General features: G+C 47.7%; 1 protein-coding gene across 1 annotated transcript in view; it reads right to left on the reverse strand.

The window, feature by feature from the left end:
- The window catches only part of CROCC2 (ciliary rootlet coiled-coil, rootletin family member 2), a 1301560-nt gene that overhangs the window by 1070305 nt on the left and 204277 nt on the right, over positions 1-26978 (reverse strand). The window contains exons 6-10 of the mRNA XM_078665477.1: positions 24835-24941; positions 2379-2544; positions 1956-2062; positions 1610-1837; positions 366-462 (exon numbers count right to left, since the gene is read on the reverse strand). Coding sequence (XP_078521603.1) covers positions 366-462; positions 1610-1837; positions 1956-2062; positions 2379-2544; positions 24835-24941 — 705 coding nt within the window. The remainder of the gene's footprint in view (positions 1-365; positions 463-1609; positions 1838-1955; positions 2063-2378; positions 2545-24834; positions 24942-26978) is intronic.

The raw sequence follows: 26978 nt of genomic DNA on the forward strand, positions 1-26978 counted from the left end.
AAACAGATACAACGAGAGAGAGGCTGAAGACTGAGTGACAGAGTGACACAGACAATGCAACAAAAAAGGGCTTGGCATACAGAAAAAGCAAGAGTGGGACAGACACAGCCAGCTAGAGGGTGGGATAGACAGGACAAGCAAGAGGACAGGGCAGACAGAGAAAAAGAGAGAGCAGGCATACAGTCATCCAGGAGGGCGGCAGACTGAGCCAGCATGACAACGGTAAAACAGAACCTGAGGGATGAAGGGGAAAGGATCCAGTGGGACGCATATGCAGAGCCAAAGGTAAATATAGCGAGGCAGAGAGATGGTGATAGAGGAAACTAGATCAAACAGGTAACTTGTAAAACTAAGTATGTTGTTACCAGCTTCTGATAGTCTTGTCTCAGAGAGGCAATGGTTTTCTCTTTCTTGTTGTTTTGTTCTTTCAGCTTTTCCACTTGAACCACTAAGTCAGAAATCCTAAAGGACACAAGCAAGGTAAAGTACAGTCTAAATTAACATGAGGCGTGTAATTTAAAGGACCGGCAAAACTTTGACTCAAATGCAAGTACACAACTTTATTATTCTGACTAACACGTGCAGTCTGAGCGCAACAACGTTATAAATATAAAGTACCAAGTGAATTGGTACTGATTTCGGAAACCTCTGAGAAAGTACATTATATTATATGCTAAACTAAATGCTGAATGTTCAACGAGCCTGCAGCAACTGGCAGAAGCGGATCTGTCAAAATAAAGGAAACAGACCAGAATCTTCAGTCAGGGTGCTAATTGGTAACCTCTTGCCCAAAGCGCCTTTGACTGCCTACGTATTGGAACACTCACTTTATAGGAGGGATTGCCTGAGGGTACCAGCAATCCCAATTCTCCTCAAAGATGTCTATGATTAGTTTCATGATCCCTGTTTCAATCAAACAAGTTCCCTCTTTTCTGCCTTAGAATATTTATGCGTGTGTAATTTAGTTTTAATCTAACACAATAAAAATGAGCCAAAAACGACATTTACCTTAAGCTAACACCAGTTACACTAAGTAATAGGCACATTTTTTTTTTTTTTGCAGAGTTTTATATAGCGCAAACTTTACCCGAATTGGCTATCAGAGCGCCTTACATAGCACCAGTTACGTTACATGAGGACACACATTCATTTTTGTCAGGCACGGGGAGTAAGTGATTTGCCCAGACTCACAGGATCTGAGTAGGGGGCGTGGTGGGGTGGTTCCCAGCTGCATGTGCATTCTACCCGGATGTACGACGTTACAACGCGTACTTTTAAAACGCGTGCCGTTACTACGCAACTTTTACAACGACTTGCGTTGGGGGTTGCTGGATAGTAAATATTTTAATTTACTATTCCAACTCCAGTCCCCGTGGATAGCAGGGAAGGAGTTGGATAGTAAATTAAACTATTTACTATCCTGGAGCACCCCCCAGCGCAAGTCGTTGTAACGACTTGCATTGTAAAAGTTGCGTGGTAACAGTACCGCGTTGTAAAACCTTCGTTGTAAAGGTTGTTCCCCATTCTACCCTTTCCATCAACCTTTGGCACAGACCTGGAGAATGATCCTGTATCAACATTCAGATCTTCAAAGTTCTGGCTTACTCACCTAGAGTTTAGCTCCACCTTCTCAGTATCCCAACGGCTCTGCAGCTGAATCATCTCCCGCACCTTGTCGCGGAGCTGCTGCTCCAGACGAGCTCCATGCAATGTCTGTTTCTCCAGTGAGGAAACAGTGCTACTCTGTGACAAGCGTATGTTGGAATCTAGATTCAGGCAGGCGGTCTGAAGACGTCGAGTTGTCCTGGCTGTGTCCGTTTTTAGCTCATAAAGGCCCCTGAAAGGGAAAGATGGGAACATAACATTTTCTACATAATAGGGAAGATTCTGCCACGGTATCCTGCAACTCGAGTGGAGCATGGGCCAGAGCTTCCCAATAAAGATTCAAGACTCACCTTTCTGCGGCTGCGCGAAGCTCTGCAAAGTTGCTTCGGAGAGTCACAGTCTGGCGCCAGAGTGTGAGGATCCCACTGTGCTCATTGCTCAAACATTTGTTGTAGTTCTAATGTGAGATCACCAGAGAAAACAAGTCAAATCCAAAACACTGGAAAGCGATTACTCATGCGAGCCAGTAAGCAGTGAACTACATACAATCCAATATAAATCAAATGTCTTTGGACGGGTTTAGACTGATATCTAACATGCAAAGCTGAGATGAAAATAACAGGGCTACCACTACTATGTTACAAAGGCTGTTATCCACGTTGCTGTGCTTGGAAGGTGTACTACAGGTATGGAACCTCGGACCCAAGGCTGATACTCGATTACAATAAAATATTACAGTACCAGCTTAGAGCATAGTGAAATTAAGAACTCACCTCTCTGTCCTTCTTCCACTGAGAACCCTGCTGCTCAAGTTCGACTCTGGTTTTATGCAGTTCGGAGGTGGCCATCTCCAGCTCCTCTGCCAGTTTGTGATTGGATGATTCCCTCTGGTCCAGCTGCTCCCGGAGAAGCATGTTCACCTGAGACAGGCCAGTACTCCTGGATGGGAAAACAACAGCCCATGCCCTTCTGGTCAATCTGTTGGGTGTTCACAGCATACCATATGATATTCTTTTCAAATCTTGTGTATCTATCGGAAAGTGTACTGGTTAGGCCCCTGTTACTATGGGAGAAACTTTTGTGTTACTACACTGCAACAATGCGTTGCACGACTGTGAGAAGTTGCTACTTTTATTATGTGCATGATTGAGGCTTCAGAGGCCTTAGTGTTCGACAGGTGCAAATCCAATAAAGCATGATGTGTTTTAAGGTCTTACATGGGCTATCGGTGATGTGTCTTACTTTTTTGTAAGCAATGTTTATGCCAGAGCTCAGAGGAAGAACTCGCCGTGTATCGAAATAAAACAATCCCAAAACATTCTAATGGTATGACAAGTCGACACAAGAGCATGAAGTAGCATGAAGTAGTCCTTACACTATATCCCCAAAGTGATATTCTTCCAGTTTCCTGAGAATTTTACGAGTAGCATCATCTATGTGTCATGTCTCACCTTGTGCTATACAGGGATATATTTTGCTACCCTCTCTGGTGGTTAGCAGAGGTCTTCACGGATGAAGCAGGCCTTTGCCTCCTTCGTTTTACTCCGCAGGTCTTGTTCTCACAGAGAGGGGTTAATGTATATTTCAAGTGTGGTATTTTGCCCAAGTAATGGGGAATTCTATTTTATTTTATTGGCTCAGGTGTGCTCGCTACTCTGGTGGAGTTTAATATTCCTGTAAAATACCCCACATGACTGTTTTTGGTCATCTTAGCATTCCAACAGGTTGTGTTTCTGTGGACTTGTAGCTCCATGCTGTAGATTTTCAGATTTAATGGAGGGTTTGATCACTTGGTCTTTCTAATGTTTGATGATAGGTGTAGTCCAAGTCACTGTGTTGTGTTTGAACTTAAAACTGTGTTTTGGACATCAAGCATCATAGGGAATATCACAAGTTATTTTCCTCTCCCTTCTTCGGATGGAAAAAAAGGACTTTCCTGGAACGGCCTCCCGCCACCTCTCCTCTACCCTCTTCATCTTTTTCTCTCCAGTTACAGCCGGCAGCAGGAAGCACCCGGGCACACAGACTCCCCTTAGCCAATGACAAGGCTGTAATGCAGCATTGTGATTGGCCTGAGTGCCGAGGATCAGTGCTCAGACGGGGACATGGAGCCTGTGCATGTCCCTCACCAGACTGTGTAATGCTGCTTGGTGGGTAACAGCACGATACCAAAGGGGATGATGGACGGAGCGTTTGAGCAAATCAAACAGTCACCCCCAGTCAACTGATCTGGGTTTAATCCATCACCATTCTTTAGTTCACTCAGCCACCCCAGTTCAGACATGGCTATATGCAAATCAGTCTGACCCTGTGCCTCGTGGGAACAGTCCAGCCCGAACTGCCAAGCCATGTCTTCCCTGGACCGGAAACAAGCATGCTGGGACCGGATTTGGATTCATAATCTTCATCAGCCAGGCTATCTTGAATCCAGTGGTAGAGTGAGCAAGGGACCCACGTCTGGGCATACCCTGCCAACTTAGGGCGAACAAAGCGATACCAAAGGGGATGATGGATGTTGTTTTTGCATTTGTCACCCGAGTGGGACGGGTATGCTCAGACGTGAGTCCCGTGCTCTCCATGCCACTGGAATCAAGCTATCCTGGCTGAGGTATGGCTACTGATCAGCGTTTCAGCCCTTGATCGATAACATGGATTGTTTTTGTGATCTGGGGACCCTCCGATTGGACCCAGGCTGATGACTGCTGATAGCCAGAAAGCGGTCCTAGGATGCATTGTGCTCCGACCACGACTCGGACCGGTATTATGCTCTGATTAATAAAATCCTAGGACTTTGCGACCGCTAAGACGTAATGTACTCAACCTTTTTTCAAAACGCCCCGAGGAAGCCCCAGGCCGGAAGGCCGTGTAAGGGGGCGAAACACGTGTGGACTCACTCTTGAGGATAGAGTGAAAGCTCTTTCATAAATAATTCACACCAAAAAAATCAGCGTGAGATTGGAATTATTTCCTGCAAAGAATCAAAAAACCATCCTTGCCCAGACAATCCTGTTGAACTCTGTACGTATTAGGGGGTTAGGGGTTTCCCCCAGTCATGGGCAGGAACTAAACAAGTACATTTTTGCTCAATCGACAGCGAGTAAAGGATCAGGACCTTTCACCCCTTATCTTCCAAAAACAAACACCAAAAGAGAAAGACTGCAGCCCCAGTGAGGGAAGGAGCCACCTAACAAGCAGTGGCTAATCTAACCTGCTCACCTCAGTCAGGCCCAGAACAGTGCCACAGGAAGGGAAAAAAGGGGATAAAATATAAAGAAAAGGGAGAAAGAGGACTTGCAATAAAGGGGCAAGAATCTGTGTTAAGAACATCAGCACAAGTGTACCACAGCAAGGAGAAGCCACACCCCAGACCTTTCACCCCTTATCTTCCAAAAACCAAAACCAAAAGAGAAAGACTGCAGCCCCAGTGAGGGAAGGAGCCACCTAACAAGCAGTGGCTAATCTAACCTGCACACCTCAGTCAGGCCCAGAACAGTGCCACAGGAAGGGAAAAAAGGGGATAAAATATAAAGAAAAGGGAAAAAGAGGACTTGCAATAAAGGGGCAAGAATCTGTGTTAGGAACATCAGCACAAGTGTACCACAGCAAGGAGAAGCCACACCCCAGACAATGAGGGAACAGAAAGGAAAGTAAAGAACCCTCAATATGGCAGATGAACCAAACGTGGCCCAACCGCCTGGCCAAACCAACACAAGGCACGCACTCACAGGAGTATTTCCCCTGTTCAGCGAGCTGGCCGACCCCATGACTGCCTCCACCAGATGGAAAACAGGGATAGGGTGTACTGTTTGGACAATTACTTCATAGCCACACGAGAGAACAGTGGTGCTGTAAAATGCTCTTTACTCCTACACTGGGGAAATAATGTATATCCTATTCAAGCACCTACCAAATACAGGCCTACCTAACAACTACGATGCCACAGTGAGAGCACTCAGTGCTCATTTTGACCGCAGTTAAACCCGGACTGTGAGAGATTTTAACTGCGCCACGCCCACCAGCGGGAAGGTGAAACAACTGAAGTATTCTACGCTAGGCTATGTGAGTTAGCAAGCACCTGCACTGCAGATGACCAGCTCTAAGAGATCCATGCTCAATTGATTCAGGGACAAGACACTACGTGGCTTACTTTTGAGACAACCACACATAATCCTCGCAAGATTGCACGACCTGTCCGCCGCATGGGTCGATTAGACGGACCTGACCCTAGCACGAACAGCCGACAAGAATGTGACCATCAAATCTGAATGAGCAGACGCTGTGAGGACGAATGAAAATGGGAATGCCCCCAAAGGACGCCCGTTCCAACCCCAAAGAAACAAGTGCGGCTACTATGGGTGAGAAGAACACCTGGTCAATGCATACCCTGCACAAGGCCGGATATGCTCCCACTGCGAGAGTCCCAATCACTTCACCTCTTTCTGATGGAAAAAAAAACAGAGCAAGGACCTCTAAAGAAAGCAATATCTCAACTGTCAATAATGAATCTTACACACCCGAGTGACTCAAAGCCTACATCACGACCTACCTAACGGGTTGAAGGCTCCTCTCTTGAGGAAGAAGAAGAAGCATCAACATTCCTTATATCATTCACGAGAGTACTGAAGCAGCACAGCAGGCCACAGCCTACATGCATGGTCTGCATTGCAAGGCTGAAGTAAAGGCCGTCATCGACACCGGGGCCTCCATAAATGTCATGGGGTAAAACAATACAATGAGTCTCCGACCAAGTCCGAACAAGTCCTGTCCCATACCAAGATATTCGCATATGGGAGCCAATCATCCTTACCTCTACATGGGCAAATGACAGTGCCCATCCAATCGGAGGGTGTTACAAAAGAGGGGTTAACCCAATAAAGTCACTGGGACCTAGGTCCAATCGGAGGGTCCCCAGATCACAAAAACAATCCATGTTATCGATCAAGGGCTGAAACGCTGATCAGTAGCCATACCACAGAAGACCTAAGCCTAGTATCTTTCGTGAGAAGCGTGAGCTCAAACCAGACTGACAAAATACTGGATCAATTCCCAGACTTCTTCAAAGGGTTAGGGTGCCTCAAGCACCCTCCGGTGAAGTTGCACATTGACCCGACGGTGGTGCCAACGGCACTTCGGCACTGCCGTGTCCCATTCCACCTTCAACCGCTGGTTGAACACGAACTGCAAAAACTCGAAGAACAAGGAATAATAGAAAAAGTATCCAGACCAACTCCTTGGGTATCTCCAATGGCAATTGCTGAAAAATCAAAACAGCTGGGGAAAATACAGGAGAGAATGCCACATAACCCAGACCATGGATGAGCTTGTGGCCGGCGTCAGTGGATCCCGGTGGTTCTCAAAGTTGGATCTGAATGCCGAGTATCACCAACTGGTCCTGTCGGAAGAAAACAGGTAAATAACCACCTTCAGCACAGACCTTGGACTGCACAGCTATTGGCGCCTCAACTTTGGCATTTCTTCGGCAGCTGATGTATTCCAAAATGCCATACGTGAGACTTCATCAGGGCTGGCAGGCATCCTAAATGTTAGTGATGGCATTCTCATCCATTCTGCCACTGCAGCCGAGCAATACAGACAGCTTTGAGCCACTCTGAAGTGCCTCCAAGACCATGGCTTCATGTTGCATAGAGAAAAATGTCTGTTCTTTCAGCCAGCAATTGAATTCTTTGGGCATATATTCTACCAAAATGGAATACAAGTTGACCTTCGGTAATCTCAGGCGATCAAACAGGCACCACTGCCGACAACCGTGTCTGAAGAACGAAACTTCCTGAGAATGGCGTGTATTGTGGCCGATTCATTCCACACCTGGCCACCCTTGCAGAACCGTCGAGGGCCATAACCAGGGCAGACACCAAGTGGAACTGGAGTCACCATGAAGAAGCGGCATTCTGAAGAATCAAGGACGCACTCCTCAACAACACCTCACTGGGGTACTTCGACCTGGACTAACACACTGAACTGTTTGTGGTCACCAGCCCAGTGGGTCTTGGGGGCTGTACTCACTCAGGAACAGGTGCCCGGGCGTTGGGCAGTGCTAGCATTTGCCAGCAAAGCTCTGTCACCCACTGAGGCGCAATACACCTATATTGAGCAAGAAGCCCTAGCGAATAAATGGGTGTGCATGCATTTTCACCTTTACGTAAGTGGTCAATCCTTAAAGGTCGTCACCGACCACCAACCGCTAATCCATTTTGTTGTGGGGGTCAGCCCCGCATCCACCCCCGAGAATCGAGCTGCAACAATACATGATGGATGTTATCTACCAACCTGGAGCGAAAAACACGTCTGATTTCCTCTCTCACCACCCAGGGTCTTCAAAACCCCAGGTTGACAGCCATGAAGCTGAGGTGGCGGAGGCCTACGTCAATATGATCTCAAGTGCTGCTTGTCCATGAGACTTGACCCTGGATGACATCAAAGACACGGCTGAGGCAGATCCAGTTCCCAAAAAGTTGTGCAACATCATCCAAAGCGGCACATGGCAGAACTTTTTACGAGATGCCAATGAATGGTCAGGAAAAGGTTGGGGATGTCTCACAAAGATGTGGAGAGTGAGGGATGAATTCAGCATGACCCAGGAGGTAATCATCCTGCACAGATCCCGAATAGTCATCCCAGCAGCCCTGCAGCGTCATGAGACACAACTAGCTATCGGAGGAAATCAAGGGTCAATGAAGATGAAATCTAGGATGAAGGAGAAAGTATGGTTCACCGGACTTGAAGATCTGGCCGTAGAGATTGTCCAGAGGTGCCCTACATATCAATTGACAGGTGTCCTGGAAAGACCGGCGCTAATAATCACTGAGGAATCTTGCACTATGCCATGGGACAAAGTGAGTCTAGACTTTAGGATCTTCGCCGTTGGGGAGTCTCGCTAGTCATCATGGATACATACTCCAAATACCCCATTGAGGAAGTTATCAATGCAACAGCATTCACACATGTGGCTCTCGTTTTAGAAAATGCATTTGCACTGTTTGGTTTTCCTTCTGAGATCAAAAGTGACAATGGACTGCCATGCCATTTCAGTGATTCATTAAAGCACCACAGAATCCGGCATCGGCGCTTCATCCCTTAGTGCCCCAAGGCCATGGGGGAGAGGGAAAGATTCATGCGGACCCTGAACAAATCACTCCGGATTGCCGTAACAGAACAGGTTGACCTGGAGCGCCACCTCCAGGCATTCTTGAGAGAATATCGGGGCACACCTCACAGCACCACCCAACGAGCCCCATGGACCTTGATGTTTAATGGGTCTTGTGAAGATGCAACTCCTGCATGCCCTGGGCAGACGGCACCTCTCTACGATGCCAGAGAAACCCAAGCATGCAGGGAGAGGCAGAATGCAGCAACTAGCCACAAGAGAGGGGCAAGATCCTGAGAACTCCGAAAGGGGGACCTGGTGGTTATCAAAGATCAAAGACCAGGGTGGAAGTTCAGGACACTGTATGAGCTGGGGGTGTGGACGGCAGAGAGGAGCGACGGAAAAATGGTAACTGTCAATAAGGGACAGGAGAAAGTGGCCCAACATTTTTCATGGTTTAAGAAGATAGAAGCTGCCTTGCAAGACCTAGTGCTGAGGGCCAGAGAGAGGAGGAAGACAATTCGCCCGGCATGGAAGAAATCACTGGTGCTGCCAACCAGCAGTCAGTTGCCAACAAGAGAGTAAAGTTCGCCATGCAGCAAGTCGGCCAGGCCAGCTATTCAGGAGCCGCCCTTTTGTGATCAACATCTGTAGGAAGGTGGCTACTAGAGAAGGGCAGCAAATCCAAACCCAAACATGCCAAGGCATATATTGTGCCTCAGGTGGTTCATTTCCCTACAGGGGATGGACTATACAGTGGAACATAGACCTGGGAGTAACCATGTCAATGCAGATGGACTCTCCAGATATTTCCACTTAGAACATGAAGACTCAACTGGTCAAGGTTAGTTTAATGTCCCTGCGTTTGGGGGGGGGTTGTGTAGGAGAGTAGTGTAGGAAGGTGGCTACCTGACTATGGTTACCCCAGATTTTTTGCCTTGTGTTTAGCTGGTTTTTGACTTAGTTGACCTGGTTCCCTGCTAATCAGGGCCCCAGGCCATCTGCTCTCTCTGTAAAATGGATTCCATGTACCCTAGGTACATACCACAATTGGAAATGGACTCCTTGTCAGCCCCTGTACCATGCACTATAGGTGCTCAGGGCATAGGTGCCACCAAGGCCTACCGGGGGCTGCAGCATATCTTTTGCCACCCCTGGCTGGTTCTTAAATTGACACAACTGGCTGATCACTCAGCTGGGGTAAGGTGGTGTAATCACCCCTTGCTTAGATATAGTATACCTATATCTAAACCTATATCTGGACACATATAAACCTGTGAGCCACTCCTATGGAAGGCCTCATCAATCCTGGAGGCAGAGTGCGTGGTTTAATGTGAGATGGAGCTCTAGCATGAGCTGAGCCTGTCTGCAGCCGTCGGGAACAAATCCCTAAACTGTTTCAGGATAATGCCATACCATATACTATTAAGTGCATTATAATCCTCGCGGTTATATAGCAACTTTGGTTTGGCTTTATCAAAACATGTCGTGTAAGGTGTCATATGATTTGGAATACTATCCCCTCACCAGTTCTGGTGACGGGGATAGCATTCCACCCCTCTAGAGGGAGAAGACATGTTACTTTACTGAAATGCGGTTAATTTCTAAAAGGGCCTCAGATCCACAAAATGGATGCTTCTGCCACAGACACAAGTCTGACCCCCTGAAGCTGACCGAAACTCAGCCAAAGGGGCCTGGACAAAGGGTTTCCTGTCGCAGGGATGTGTCACACCCCCCAGACAGGAGATAGTGGATTGTAGCAGGGAGGTTTGAAAGAAACCAGACACTGCATGGGGAGCACAAGGCTGCCCCTTGCATAATCCGGTCAAACCGGTTCTGGGGCACACCAGCCCCAGTCCCAGCGCGGCCTGGATCAAAGGAAAGGGGTGTATCCACCCCCTTCCTGGGTCCCACCCATAGGAGGGGACCTAGCAGGTAATCCAGCCCCCCAGATTCGAATAAGAGTGGGAGCAGTGCCAATGCACTTCAGATTATCCTGATGAAACATAAGAAACGAAACTCTGGACCCTTCGACATCCTACTCAACGTAGAAGACTGAAGAATCTCCCTTGTGGTCAAGGAGTGACCACCCTGTGCAAACAGGCACCATCCTGCACCTCGACGTCTGCTTTGTTGCAGTTCCCGCCGGAACTCGAGCGACAGAGATCGACGAGATCAAGCTTGCCTGCCTTCTAACAGCCCGATCCACAGTCCCTGCAGAGCTGAGACCCGTGGAGGCGACCGGAAGCGTGGGGCATGCCATCTTGGAAAGACCACGAGACGCTGACCGTGCAGCCCACGAGTGACCCTCGAAGCTGTACACCGGGGTTTGAGAAGCCCCAACCCTGAGCCACTCTTGCACCGAAGTTCACCCCTCTACACTCAACGAGTGCTGCGTGGGGCCCTTCTGCTTCTTTTGGCTCAACGCATTGGCCCGGTCACTTGCCAGCCAGCTTGTGGCCCCTGTGCCGACGAAACTTGAAATACGACTTGCGATTCTGGTTGTTCCAGATTTGCACCAGCTCCCCTGAAAAGGAGCCCCCACTCTGACCCTCCTGGTCCGAGTGAGAAGCAATCTTCCGGTTCCGCGTGGAATGCTTTTGCCAAGTGTTGTTTGCTCCAATCTTGAAGCCGACAGCGCCGACGGCGAGAGCCTACGTGGGACAGATCGTGACCTGCTCCTGGACTTCGCAGATGCCCCAGAGCCCACGTGACAGCGGAGAGAAGCTCCTCGACAACCACCTGATTGCGCCCGACATTGCCTGGTTCCGTCCTGGTTCCACCCTGGTCACTGCTGAGTGACCCAGACTCTGTCCCCTCTGCTTTCAGGTACTTTTCGACTTCGATCCACCCTTGGATCCCACCGGACACTTCTCCTTCACAGCTCCTGCAGCCTCTTCAGCTCCAAGCACCAAGAACCAGCGTGATGAAACCCGACACTACTTCGACCCTGTGCACCCGCTTCCTGTGGGTGAGGTAACATTGCAACGCCGGTGTTCCCACACTGGTACACACCTCTAGGGTCTGTGTCTTAAGTTTTGTCCCTCTAGGTTCAGCGGAAGTGTCCTTAAACTCTATTTGTGTAACTTTTACGCACCATTGACTAACATTGGTGCATGCGTGCGCTTTCAGCGCTGCACCCGAATCCCGCGGGCTTTTCCCGACTTCAGCATTGCTTGTCCCGACTGCTCCCAGCGATTCCCTAGGCCCTAGGCCTAACCACTGTTCGATTGGTATCTCTTATACCACTTGTTTAGTATATGGTCTGAGTGGCCCCTCGCCCTCATCCATAATTGTGCAACTTTGTATGTTATACTGTGCTTTTGATTTAACGCTTGTGCCCCTTTATTCATAAAGAGTACTGGGGATTATTTTGAGTAATAAATACATATATTTTTATAATATATACTTGTGTGGTGTCCTTTCATTTGATATTACAGGATTGTGATTGGTAAAACAGCTCGCTTAACACGACCTCTTGAGTTAAGCCTTTAAGGCTGCTTAGTCTATGCTACCATTAAGATAGCTTGTCTATAAGGTTGACTTACAACCAGACACCATAAGGGGTTATTTGGACTGATACAAGGTGGTTCCAGAATTGGAAACATCATATATCAGGCCAACTTCTCACATTGGTGAGCAGCGGTGCGGATTTGAGCTTGCTGTTTGTTTTACCATTGCAATCTTTTTATCAAATTGAAAGATCACATCAAGTACCTCTAGGTACATATAAATCAAAAGCTTAGCATATTTAAGTTCTACTGAACTTAGTAGTTGTAGATTAAAGGGATTAGCACACCCTGACTACAACTCACTAGCAAGGTACAGTAGGAAAACACTTAGTGTAGGTAAGTGCATCACTTACACCACACTAGAGTCATGTCTGACACAGGAAAGGCCTCAGGCTCTGCTTCTGTGTCAGTTGACCTTACCAAGGCAACTTCCAGCTATGACAAACTAACCCACAAAGACGTGGTTGCCTTGTGCATCTCAAGAGGGTTAAAAAGGGGCAGAAGTCCCACCAGTCCTTCCCTGATAGCCATTCTAGAACAGGATGACTTAGAAAAGGCGAATGCAGTTCCCTTAGAGTCAGGAGATGGAGTGAACCCCCCTGTAACTGATACCACTCCAGAGGAGGAAGAAGAGGAGGAAGAAGAGGAGGAGGATGGTTCAGACTTAGAAGAACCTGAAAATCAGGATCAGAGGGGTAGCCAGGTTATAGTTGCCAGGCTTAACCAGGCCAACTTAGAACTACTGGGGAATGGAGAGGGCCAGCACCTCCCCAGACCCCACCATATCATTCTCCCAGGCAACAGAAGAGTGAGATCTCCATCAGGGGACTCTCATATTTCTAGTGCCTCAAGAGAATCTCAGAGAGGAATGACTTCCTCTCAGAAGATAGAGCATAGGGCCAGAATGAGGGCTGTCAAACTCCAGATAGAGAGGGAGGAGGTAGCCCTGGCTCAAGCTAGACTTGCCTTGGCAAGAGAGAAAAGAATGTGTGGCTTAGATGCCACTGGTGGCAGCAATATTCCTAGAGAGAAATCCAGGTCCTATGATAGTAGAAACCTGACAAAGATTGTGCCCCCCTACAAGGAAGGGGATGACATCCACAAGTGGATAACTGCTCTTGAGAGAGCCTGCATGGTACAGCAGGTTCCTGAGGAACAGTGGGCAGCAATCTTATGGTACTCCTTTTCAGAGAAAGGGAGAGATAAGCTCCTCACTGTTAGACATGAGGATGCAAACAATTACAAAGTCCTGAAGAGTGTTCTGATAGATGGGTTTGGCTTAACCACTGAACAGTACAGGTTGAAGTTCAGAGACACCCAGAAGACACAGACACAGGACTGGACTGATTTTGTAGATTGTGCTACTAAGGCTCTGGAGGGTTGGCTAAATGGCAGCAAAGTACATGACTTCACAGGATTGTATAATTTGATTATGAGGGAGCAGATCCTAAGTAATTGTCAGTACCAGCTCTTACACCAGCACCTGGTGGACTCAGATTTGACCTCTCCCCAAGAATTGGGAAAGAGGGCAGATAAATGGGTCAGAACCAGGATTAGGCCTAAGAATCAGGACAGTAACCAGAAGAAGGAGTCTACCAAGCCTCAAGATAAGGGTGGGGAGAAAAGTAAAGAAAAGACTTCCCCAGGGCCCCAAAACTCCAAGAATGGGGGTGGGTCCCAAGACACTTCCTCAACTGAGAAAAAGCCTTATTGTTATGCCTGTAAACAGGTTGGGCATTACAAAACAGACAACTGTTGTCCCAAGAATAACAATAAAGAGAATATACCTCCAAAGCCAGTTCCAACACCTCCTGTTACTGTCAGCAGTAATCCCCCAGGAAGTGGGAGCACACCCAGGAATCTGGGTGGGTTTACTTTTGGAGCCCAGGTGGACCCTGGCCTATCCAGGTCCCCATCCCCAAATAATCTTGTTTATGAGACTGGCATGGGGTTTGCCAACTTCTCTGATTGCCCAAATACCTTGAGCAAATATAGACAAGAACCCATCATCAATGGTTTGAAAGTTGAGACCTTTAGAGACACAGGGGCTAGCATCACCATGGTGGCTGACTGCATAGTCCCCTCTAAGCAACTTTTACCAGGTGCCACATACCAGGTAACAAACATTGATGGAATCCAAACAAATCATCCCATGGCAGTAGTAAGTCTCAGCTGGGGAGGTGTCACTGGCCCAAAGAGAGTGGCAGTGTCATCAAACTTGCCTGTGGACTGTCTATTGGGTATTGATTTAGAAATCTCAGCCTGGGCTGAGGTTGAACAGGAAACCCATTCTAGAATGGTAAATGCCAATGGAAAGGTTAGTGGGGCTGTGATGGCTACAGCCCCAATTCAAGATGTCCTTCCTGAAAAGGTTGGTAGGGCTGAGCAACTCTCTGCCGCATCTTTAGCAAAAGCTCTTCCTGAACAGAATAGCAAAGCTGTTATGATAACAGCAGAAACCCAAACTGAGTCTCCTCCTGAAAAGGTTGGTGGGGCTGTGATGGCCACAGCCCAAACTGAAACTGATATGTGTGTTGTGAAACCTGAAATTATGGATAACTTCACACAAACAGAGAGCACAGAGGAGGACGAGAAATCTCCCCCTCACCAGACTTTAGGAAAGGATCAGCCTCCTCAGGGAACTGATCTTACCCCTGATGAAGGAACTGCCCCAGAGGTGGTTAGGCCTAGCCTGACAGAGCCTCTGATGTCAGTGGACCGTTCTCAGGTGGGACCCAGTCTGGAGCAGGTAACCTACCCCTCTCTACCTTGCCTTAGTCAGCCCAGGGCTGCAGAGGACAAGAAGGACAGTGAGACCCAGAGGGCCCCCTGTCAAATAAAGCACCCCCATCAACAGATCAGGGGCACCAAAACTAGTAGCCCTAGTGAGGTGAAAACTTTAAAAACTCCTGAGGGAGCACCCTTAAAAACAGTTAGGGACCTCCCACAGATGGATTCTGTTGGGCACAGCCAAACCTGGGACCCAAAGGGCCCAAACGTGAACTGTCCCTCCAGCAAGCCAAACATAGGGACCCAGCCTCCAGCTTTAGGTAGCCAGAGGCAAACCCTGAGAGCACAGTGCAACTCAGTTGAAGAAAGAAAGGCACACATGGTGGAAGATAATTGGAGGAAGCGGAGCCCTAAATTAGTGGAGCCTCACTTCAATACTCCATATCCAAACCAGCCTTTAACTTTGCATAAACACACCCAAGGTAGTGATTCCCTATGGTGGAGACCCTCTAATACCCCAAGGGTGAGGGACTGCTTAGTGGACCATGAGACAGGGGGTACCCATGCTAGTGCAGGTACTTCCTTATATGGCCACTCAGGCAATATAGGCTTACCTGGCCAAGGATAGCCTTATCTCCTTTCGTTTGGGGGGGGGGGGGTTATGTAGGAAGGTGGCTACCTGACTATGGTTACCCCAGATTTTTTGCCTTGTGTTTAGCTGGTTTTTTACTTAGTTGGCCTGGTTCCCTGCTAAACAGGGCCCCAGGCTATCTGCTCTCTCTGTAAAATGGATTCCATGTACCCTAGGTACATACCACAATTGGAAATGGACTCCTTGTCAGCCCCTGTCCCATGCACTATAGGTGCTCAGGGCATAGGTGCCACCAAGGCCTACCAGGGGCTGCAGCATATCTTTTGCCACCCCTGGCTGGTTCTTAAATTGACACAACTGGCTGATCACTCAGCTGGGGTAAGGTGGTGTAATCACCCCTTGCTTAGATATAGTATACCTATATCTAAACCTATATCTGGACACATATAAACCTGTGAGCCACTCCTATGGAAGGCCTCATCAATCCTGGAGGCAGAGTGCGTGGTTTAATGTGAGATGGAGCTCTAGCATGAGCTGAGCCTGTCTGCAGCCGTCGGGAACAAATCCCTAAACTGTTTCAGGATAATGCCATACCATATACTATTAAGTGCATTATAATCCTCGCGGTTATATAGCAACTTTGGTTTGGCTTTATCAAAACATGTCGTGTAAGGTGTCATATGATTTGGAATACTATCCCCTCACCAGTTCTGGTGACGGGGATAGCATTCCACCCCTCTAGAGGGAGAAGACATGTTACTTTACTGAAATGCGGTTAATTTCTAAAAGGGCCTCAGATCCACAAAATGGATGCTTCTGCCACAGACACAAGTCTGACCCCCTGAAGCTGACCGAAACTCAGCCAAAGGGGCCTGGACAAAGGGTTTCCTGTCGCAGGGATGTGTCACACCCCCCCAGACAGGAGATAGTGGATTGTAGCAGGGAGGTTTGAAAGAAACCAGACACTGCATGGGGAGCACAAGGCTGCCCCTTGCATAATCCGGTCAAACCGGTTCTGGGGCACACCAGCCCCAGTCCCAGCGCGGCCTGGATCAAAGGAAAGGGGTGTATCCACCCCCTTCCTGGGTCCCACCCATAGGAGGGGACCTAGCAGGTAATCCAGCCCCCCAGATTCGAATAAGAGTGGGAGCAGTGCCAATGCACTTCAGATTATCCTGATGAAACATAAGAAACGAAACTCTGGACCCTTCGACATCCTACTCAACGTAGAAGACTGAAGAATCTCCCTTGTGGTCAAGGAGTGACCACCCTGTGCAAACAGGCACCATCCTGCACCTCGACGTCTGCTTTGTTGCAGTTCCCGCCGGAACTCGAGCGACAGAGATCGACGAGATCAAGCTTGCCTGCCTTCTAACAGCCTGATCCACAGTCCCTGCAGAGCTGAGACCCGTGGAGGCGACCGGAAGCGTGGGGCATGCCATCTTGGAAAGACCACGAGACGCTGACCGTGCAGCCCACGAGTGACCCTCGAAGCTGTACACCGGGGTTTGAGAAGCCCCAACCCTGAGCCACTCTTGCACCGAAGTTCACCCCTCTACACTCAACGAGTGCTGCGTGGGGCCCTTCTGCTTCTTTTGGCTCAACGCATTGGCCCGGTCACTTGCCAGCCAGCTTGTGGCCCCTGTGCCGACGAAACTTGAAATACGACTTGCGATTCTGGTTGTTCCAGATTTGCACCAGCTCCCCTGAAAAGGAGCCCCCACTCTGACCCTCCTGGTCCGAGTGAGAAGCAATCTTCCGGTTCCGCGTGGAATGCTTTTGCCAAGTGTTGTTTGCTCCAATCTTGAAGCCGACAGCGCCGACGGCGAGAGCGTACGTGGGACAGATCGTGACCTGCTCCTGGACTTCGCAGATGCCCCAGAGCCCACGTGACAGCGGAGAGAAGCTCCTCGACAACCACCTGATTGCGCCCGACATTGCCTGGTTCCGTCCTGGTTCCACCCTGGTCACTGCTGAGTGACCCAGACTCTGTCCCCTCTGCTTTCAGGTACTTTTCGACTTCGATCCACCCTTGGATCCCACCGGACACTTCTCCTTCACAGCTCCTGCAGCCTCTTCAGCTCCAAGCACCAAGAACCAGCGTGACGAAACCCGACACTACTTCGACCCTGTGCACCCGCTTCCTGTGGGTGAGGTAACATTGCAACGCCGGTGTTCCCACACTGGTACACACCTCTAGGGTCTGTGTCTTAAGTTTTGTCCCTCTAGGTTCAGCGGAAGTGTCCTTAAACTCTATTTGTGTAACTTTTACGCACCATTGACTAACATTGGTGCATGCGTGCGCTTTCAGCGCTGCACCCGAATCCCGCGGGCTTTTCCCGACTTCAGCATTGCTTGTCCCGACTGCTCCCAGCGATTCCCTAGGCCCTAGGCCTAACCACTGTTCGATTGGTATCTCTTATACCACTTGTTTAGTATATGGTCTGAGTGGCCCCTCGCCCTCATCCATAATTGTGCAACTTTGTATGTTATACTGTGCTTTTGATTTAACGCTTGTGCCCCTTTATTCATAAAGAGTACTGGGGATTATTTTGAGTAATAAATACATATATTTTTATAATATATACTTGTGTGGTGTCCTTTCATTTGATATTACAGGATTGTGATTGGTAAAACAGCTCGCTTAACACGACCTCTTGAGTTAAGCCTTTAAGGCTGCTTAGTCTATGCTACCATTAAGATAGCTTGTCTATAAGGTTGACTTACAACCAGACACCATAAGGGGTTATTTGGACTGATACAAGGTGGTTCCAGAATTGGAAACATCATATATCAGGCCAACTTCTCACATTGGTGAGCAGCGGTGCGGATTTGAGCTTGCTGTTTGTTTTACCATTGCAATCTTTTTATCAAATTGAAAGATCACATCAAGTACCTCTAGGTACATATAAATCAAAAGCTTAGCATATTTAAGTTCTACTGAACTTAGTAGTTGTAGATTAAAGGGATTAGCACACCCTGACTACAACTCACTAGCAAGGTACAGTAGGAAAACACTTAGTGTAGGTAAGTGCATCACTTACACCACACTAGAGTCATGTCTGACACAGGAAAGGCCTCAGGCTCTGCTTCTGTGACAGTTGACCTTACCAAGGCAACTTCCAGCTATGACAAACTAACCCACAAAGACGTGGTTGCCTTGTGCATCTCAAGAGGGTTAAAAAGGGGCAGAAGTCCCACCAGTCCTTCCCTGATAGCCATTCTAGAACAGGATGACTTAGAAAAGGCGAATGCAGTTCCCTTAGAGTCAGGAGATGGAGTGAACCCCCCTGTAACTGATACCACTCCAGAGGAGGAAGAAGAGGAGGAAGAAGAGGAGGAGGATGGTTCAGACTTAGAAGAACCTGAAAATCAGGATCAGAGGGGTAGCCAGGTTATAGTTGCCAGGCTTAACCAGGCCAACTTAGAACTACTGGGGAATGGAGAGGGCCAGCACCTCCCCAGACCCCACCATATCATTCTCCCAGGCAACAGAAGAGTGAGATCTCCATCAGGGGACTCTCATATTTCTAGTGCCTCAAGAGAATCTCAGAGAGGAATGACTTCCTCTCAGAAGATAGAGCATAGGGCCAGAATGAGGGCTGTCAAACTCCAGATAGAGAGGGAGGAGGTAGCCCTGGCTCAAGCTAGACTTGCCTTGGCAAGAGAGAAAAGAATGTGTGGCTTAGATGCCACTGGTGGCAGCAATATTCCTAGAGAGAAATCCAGGTCCTATGATAGTAGAAACCTGACAAAGATTGTGCCCCCCTACAAGGAAGGGGATGACATCCACAAGTGGATAACTGCTCTTGAGAGAGCCTGCATGGTACAGCAGGTTCCTGAGGAACAGTGGGCAGCAATCTTATGGTACTCCTTTTCAGAGAAAGGGAGAGATAAGCTCCTCACTGTTAGACATGAGGATGCAAACAATTACAAAGTCCTGAAGAGTGTTCTGATAGATGGGTTTGGCTTAACCACTGAACAGTACAGGTTGAAGTTCAGAGACACCCAGAAGACACAGACACAGGACTGGACTGATTTTGTAGATTGTGCTACTAAGGCTCTGGAGGGTTGGCTAAATGGCAGCAAAGTACATGACTTCACAGGATTGTATAATTTGATTATGAGGGAGCAGATCCTAAGTAATTGTCAGTACCAGCTCTTACACCAGCACCTGGTGGACTCAGATTTGACCTCTCCCCAAGAATTGGGAAAGAGGGCAGATAAATGGGTCAGAACCAGGATTAGGCCTAAGAATCAGGACAGTAACCAGAAGAAGGAGTCTACCAAGCCTCAAGATAAGGGTGGGGAGAAAAGTAAAGAAAAGACTTCCCCAGGGCCCCAAAACTCCAAGAATGGGGGTGGGTCCCAAGACACTTCCTCAACTGAGAAAAAGCCTTATTGTTATGCCTGTAAACAGGTTGGGCATTACAAAACAGACAACTGTTGTCCCAAGAATAACAATAAAGAGAATATACCTCCAAAGCCAGTTCCAACACCTCCTGTTACTGTCAGCAGTAATCCCCCAGGAAGTGGGAGCACACCCAGGAATCTGGGTGGGTTTACTTTTGGAGCCCAGGTGGACCCTGGCCTATCCAGGTCCCCATCCCCAAATAATCTTGTTTATGAGACTGGCATGGGGTTTGCCAACTTCTCTGATTGCCCAAATACCTTGAGCAAATATAGACAAGAACCCATCATCAATGGTTTGAAAGTTGAGACCTTTAGAGACACAGGGGCTAGCATCACCATGGTGGCTGACTGCATAGTCCCCTCTAAGCAACTTTTACCAGGTGCCACATACCAGGTAACAAACATTGATGGAATCCAAACAAATCATCCCATGGCAGTAGTAAGTCTCAGCTGGGGAGGTGTCACTGGCCCAAAGAGAGTGGCAGTGTCATCAAACTTGCCTGTGGACTGTCTATTGGGTATTGATTTAGAAATCTCAGCCTGGGCTGAGGTTGAACAGGAAACCCATTCTAGAATGGTAAATGCCAATGGAAAGGTTAGTGGGGCTGTGATGGCTACAGCCCCAATTCAAGATGTCCTTCCTGAAAAGGTTGGTAGGGCTGAGCAACTCTCTGCCCCATCTTTAGCAAAAGCTCTTCCTGAACAGAATAGCAAAGCTGTTATGATAACAGCAGAAACCCAAACTGAGTCTCCTCCTGAAAAGGTTGGTGGGGCTGTGATGGCCACAGCCCAAACTGAAACTGATATGTGTGTTGTGAAACCTGAAATTATGGATAACTTCACACAAACAGAGAGCACAGAGGAGGACGAGAAATCTCCCCCTCACCAGACTTTAGGAAAGGATCAGCCTCCTCAGGGAACTGATCTTACCCCTGATGAAGGAACTGCCCCAGAGGTGGTTAGGCCTAGCCTGACAGAGCCTCTGATGTCAGTGGACCGTTCTCAGGTGGGACCCAGTCTGGAGCAGGTAACCTACCCCTCTCTACCTTGCCTTAGTCAGCCCAGGGCTGCAGAGGACAAGAAGGACAGTGAGACCCAGAGGGCCCCCTGTCAAATAAAGCACCCCCATCAACAGATCAGGGGCACCAAAACTAGTAGCCCTAGTGAGGTGAAAACTTTAAAAACTCCTGAGGGAGCACCCTTAAAAACAGTTAGGGACCTCCCACAGATGGATTCTGTTGGGCACAGCCAAACCTGGGACCCAAAGGGCCCAAACGTGAACTGTCCCTCCAGCAAGCCAAACATAGGGACCCAGCCTCCAGCTTTAGGTAGCCAGAGGCAAACCCTGAGAGCACAGTGCAACTCAGTTGAAGAAAGAAAGGCACACATGGTGGAAGATAATTGGAGGAAGCGGAGCCCTAAATTAGTGGAGCCTCACTTCAATACTCCATATCCAAACCAGCCTTTAACTTTGCATAAACACACCCAAGGTAGTGATTCCCTATGGTGGAGACCCTCTAATACCCCAAGGGTGAGGGACTGCTTAGTGGACCATGAGACAGGGGGTACCCATGCTAGTGCAGGTACTTCCTTATATGGCCACTCAGGCAATATAGGCTTACCTGGCCAAGGATAGCCTTATCTCCTTTCGTTTGGGGGGGGGGGTTATGTAGGAAGGTGGCTACCTGACTATGGTTACCCCAGATTTTTTGCCTTGTGTTTAGCTGGTTTTTTACTTAGTTGGCCTGGTTCCCTGCTAAACAGGGCCCCAGGCTATCTGCTCTCTCTGTAAAATGGATTCCATGTACCCTAGGTACATACCACAATTGGAAATGGACTCCTTGTCAGCCCCTGTCCCATGCACTATAGGTGCTCAGGGCATAGGTGCCACCAAGGCCTACCAGGGGCTGCAGCATATCTTTTGCCACCCCTGGCTGGTTCTTAAATTGACACAACTGGCTGATCACTCAGCTGGGGTAAGGTGGTGTAATCACCCCTTGCTTAGATATAGTATACCTATATCTAAACCTATATCTGGACACATATAAACCTGTGAGCCACTCCTATGGAAGGCCTCATCAATCCTGGAGGCAGAGTGCGTGGTTTAATGTGAGATGGAGCTCTAGTATGAGCTGAGCCTGTCTGCAGCCGTCGGGAACAAATCCCTAAGCTGTTTCAGGATAATGCCATACCATATACTATTAAGTGCATTATAATCCTCGCGGTTATATAGCAACTTTGGTTTGGCTTTATCAAAACATGTCGTGTAAGGTGTCATACGATTTGGAATACTATCCCCTCGCCAGTTCTGGCGACGGGGATAGCATTCCACCCTTCTAGAGGGAGAAGACATGTTACTTTACTGAAATGCGGTTAATTTCTAAAAGGGCCTCAGATCCACAAAATGGATGCTTCTGCCACAGACACAAGTCTGACCCCCTGAAGCTGACCGAAACTCAGCCAAAGGGGCCTGGACAAAGGGTTTCCTGTCGCAGGGAGGTGTCACACCCCCCCAGACAGGAGATAGTGGATTGTAGCAGGGAGGTTTGAAAGAAACCAGACACTGCATGGGGAGCACAAGGCTGCCCCTTGCATAATCCGGTCAAACCGGTTCTGGGGCACACCAGCCCCAGTCCCAGCGCGGCCTGGATCAAAGGAAAGGGGTGTATCCACCCCCTTCCTGGGTCCCACCCATAGGAGGGGACCTAGCAGGTAATCCAGCCCCCCAGATTCGAATAAGAGTGGGAGCAGTGCCAATGCACTTCAGATTATCCTGATGAAACATAAGAAACGAAACTCTGGACCCTTCGATATCCTACTCAACGTAGAAGACTGAAGAATCTCCCTTGTTATCAAGGAGTGACCCCCCTGTGCAAACAGGCACCATCCAGCACCTCGACGTCTGCTTTGTTGCAGTTCCCGCCGGAACTCGAGAGACAGAGATCGACGAGATCAAGCTTGCCTGCCTTCTAACAGCCCGATCCACAGTCCCTGCAGAGCTGAGACCCGTGGAGGCGACCGGAAGCGTGGGGCACGCCATCTTGGAAAGACCACGAGACGCTGACCGTGCAGCCCACGAGTGACCCTCGAAGCTGTACACCGGGGTTTGAGAAGCCCCAACCCTGAGCCACTCTTGCACCGAAGTTCACCCCTCTACACTCGACGAGTGCTGCGTGGGGCCCTTCTGCTTCTTTTGGCTCAACGCGTTGGCCCAGTCACTTGCCAGCCGGCTTGTGGCCCCTGTGCCGACGAAACTTGAAATACGGCTTGCGATTCTGGTTGCTCCAGATTTGCACCAGCTCCCCTGAAAAGGAGCCCCCACTCTGACCCTCCTGGTCCGAGTGAGAAGCACTCTTCCGGTTCCGCGTGGATTGCTTTTGCCAAGTGTTGTTTGCTCCAATCTTGAAGCCGACAGCGCCGACGGCGAGAGCCTACGTGGGACAGATCGTGACCTGCTACTGGACTTCGCAGATGCCCCAGAGCCCACGTGACAGCGGAGAGAAGCTCCTCGACAACCACCTGATTGCGCCCGACATTGCCTGGTTCCGTCCTGGTTCCACCCATGTCACTGCTGAGTGACCCAGACTCTTTCCCCTCTGCTTTCAGGTACTTTTCGACTTCGATCCACCCTTGGATCCCACCGGACACTTCTCCTTCACAGCGCCTGCAGCCTCTTCAGCTCCAAGCACCAAGAACCAGCGTGACGAAACCCGACACTACTTCGACCCTGTGCACCCGCTTCCTGTGGGTGAGGTAACATTGCAACGCGGGTGTTCCCACACTGGTACACACCTCTAGGGTCTGTTTCTTAAGTTTTGTCCCTTTAGGTTCAGCGGAAGTGTCCTTAAACTCTATTTGTGTAACTTTTACGCACCATTGACTAACATTGGTGCATGCGTGCGCTTTCAGCGCTGCACCCGAATCCCGCGGGCTTTTCCCGACTTCAGCATTGCTTGTCCCGACTGCTCCCAGCGATTCCCTAGGCCCTAGGCCTAACCACTGTTCGATTTGTATCTCTTATACCACTTGTTTAGTATATGGTCTGAGTGGCCCCTCGCCCTCATCCATAATTGTTCAACTTTGTATGTTATACTGTGCTTTTGATTTAACGCTTGTGCCCCTTTATTCATAAAGAGTACTGGGGATTATTTTGAGTAATAAATACATATATTTTTATAATATATACTTGTGTGGTGTCCTTTCATTTGATATTACAGGATTGTGATTGGTAAAACAGCTCGCTTAACACGACCTCTTGAGTTAAGTCTTTAAGGCTGCTTAGTCTATGCTACCATTAAGATAGCTTGTCTATAAGGTTGACTTACAACCAGACACCATAAGGGGTTATTTGGACTGATACAAGGTGGTTCCAGAATTGGAAACATCATATATCAGGCCAACTTCTCACAACATCCCCGGTACAGACTCCTGCCCAACCCTCAACCCAGCCTGCGGCTCAGGGATTTAGCATGTCACCTAGAAGAATGTGTCTAATTGTTCGCAAGGACTGAGTGGAGATGGGATGTAGCAGGTTAGCAGTCTTGTTGTTGTGCCTTTGGGGCGCCCCGGATGTATTACTACTTCACCCTTGGGCCAGGCGTGGTCCGAGGCTATAAATAGAAGGGAGGAGACCGTTCGGGGTCTTTCAGCTCAGCAAAGTATCGCGTGGGTGTGAGTGTCTGTAGGGACTGGGGCCAAGGAGGCGCGTAGCGCGAGGCGGCCTACCTCAAAGAAGGCAGGACGCAACACTACTATTATGCTTCCATTTTCAAACCTAAAGGAACTTGTGGCTTGGCTTCTCACCCTGCTACGAATTTACCCAAGTGAGTATGTTTGCTAAGAGTCTCTTTGAATGTCATGCCTAGGTCCTGGCTCACCTCTGCTGTTCCTCTTCCAGCCGTAAAAGGGCATTCTCCAGGTCACTGCTGTGTTCATGCTCGGACCTTCGAAGGCGGGACTCTGTTGTGTCCAGGCGGGTCTGAAGCTATGAGTGAAGACACAAAAAGAGAAGTTTTCAAAGTGAAATGCTGTCTCTCCCCGCTAATTTTAAAGTATATTTCACCTGCTTAAACCATTCTTTCTCAGATGTGTTGAAGGATCGTAAATGATATTTGACTCATGACAAACGGTTTCACCATTTTGCGTTTTTATCAATGCAATCGGCAGCAGTGGTATTTGCATACAAAACAGCACATACATATATACGTACAAGTCAACGTCAAGGAAAAAGTAATAAGAAAAAGTAAGTAAAATAGGGCAGTAAGCATACTTACGAATAAGGTATGATTATGTGTTCATATGCCTGAATTTTTAAATTCGTTTACATTACTTGTGTTGTTGAAGTTATATGTTGTTTATTAAAGTGAAATCAAAACATTTGGAGGGAAGGGAAGAGGGTATGTGGCGTAACGGCCAGAGCGGCTGACTTTGGAACTGGGGAACCTTGCTCGAATCTCAGGGTCGCTCAAAATCCTGTGATTCTTTCCAAATCGCTTAACCCTCCCTGTGTCTAAAAAATAAAACACAAGCACTGGCAAAGCCTCTAGGTTTTTAGTTGCAGGAAGCGTTTGGTAATAGATGGTCACTTTGTGTGTGTGCCCCGAAAGTCTAAGAAGCAAATATCATAATAAAACCTTGGCTAAAACAATAAGGAATATGGAAGTAAGGATTATTTGATGAGCATACTGGAGTTGCAGAGTTTAGCTGCAGAGTGCTAAGAAAAGTTGGAGTTGGAAGATGAAAATATTGCTCAACTAAGTCAGTATTATCGATGGATTTTTAAGAAAGCTTATAGACAAACATCTTTTCTCTGATCTAAAAAAATTAATTATTCACACACTATTATCAAGAGTAAAACACATTCGATAATCCACTGCAGTTCTGGACTGTTCTACTGCTACCTCTTTATGCGAGGAAGGTTTGTTTATTGCAGCTTTAATAGCAAGATCATTAATACTGCAATTGTGGAGAACAGAGAAGGTGCCAACATTTAATGCATGGAGATCAAAATTGTCCAGAATATTAGAATTAGAAAAGAAATACGCAATAAGAGCAGGAGCGGTAAGAAAGTACGAGAAATATTGGAGTATGTTTGAAACATAAGAGAATATTTAGTAGAGGACATAAAAGGATAAAATATATGTATTTGTATGGGTATAGCACATTGCACTTTAGCTTAAGCGGGTAGGATATATAGGTAGCTACATATTCAAATTTTTGATTCAGCACTTTGCACTTTAATCTATTACAGTTTTTTTTATGACTGTATTATGGAGAATTTTGAAATGTATATCTATAATATTGTAATGTTTTGTATCTTGGATCTAATCAAAACTCCTCCCTTCTCCAATATTTTCAAATATGTATTGTTATATGGTACAATTGTATGATTTTAAGTCTATGAACTCTCAATAAAAAAATTATTTAAAAAAAAGAGTAAAACACATTAACATGCAGGCCTGCTCAGTAAATAGTTCTGTTTTATAACATACTAAGATTTCCAGAGAACAAGCAGCCCATCAATATAAAACAACACAAATGGTCATTAGATTCCGATTCAAATCTTTATTCGGCAATAAAAAATAGCCACAAAGCGTACAGATTATCATACACATTATCCATATAAAAGCAGTGACACCTTAATTCATGACCCCATCATAGATATTAAAAACTCATCAATTATTTTTTACAAATTTGTGGCAATCATAATCAGTTTGAATCTCATACTGCATGATAAAATTACTTTAAAAACCTGAGCAAAATCGAATCAGTCCACTAACATTGTCCTCCTAGAGGATGCTGCAGCTTGGAGAAACATGCCAACACAGCGACAGGTTTCATCATTGATCAAAGTTCGTAGATCATGATAAGCCTGCATACAAGATCTTATCTTTCTAAGTCTCATAAAGGGCACCAGAAATCTTTTTGTGTACAACACATAGGAGCCACACAAAAAAGAGGAAATTCATTATGGATTGCTTAGTCTTGTTATTACATGGGCAAATCCTCGAGCCAAGCTCAT

This window comes from Lissotriton helveticus, chromosome 11 (genome assembly GCF_964261635.1).
Source record: "Lissotriton helveticus chromosome 11, aLisHel1.1, whole genome shotgun sequence".
In the NCBI taxonomy this organism is placed as follows: Eukaryota; Metazoa; Chordata; class Amphibia; order Caudata; family Salamandridae; genus Lissotriton; species Lissotriton helveticus.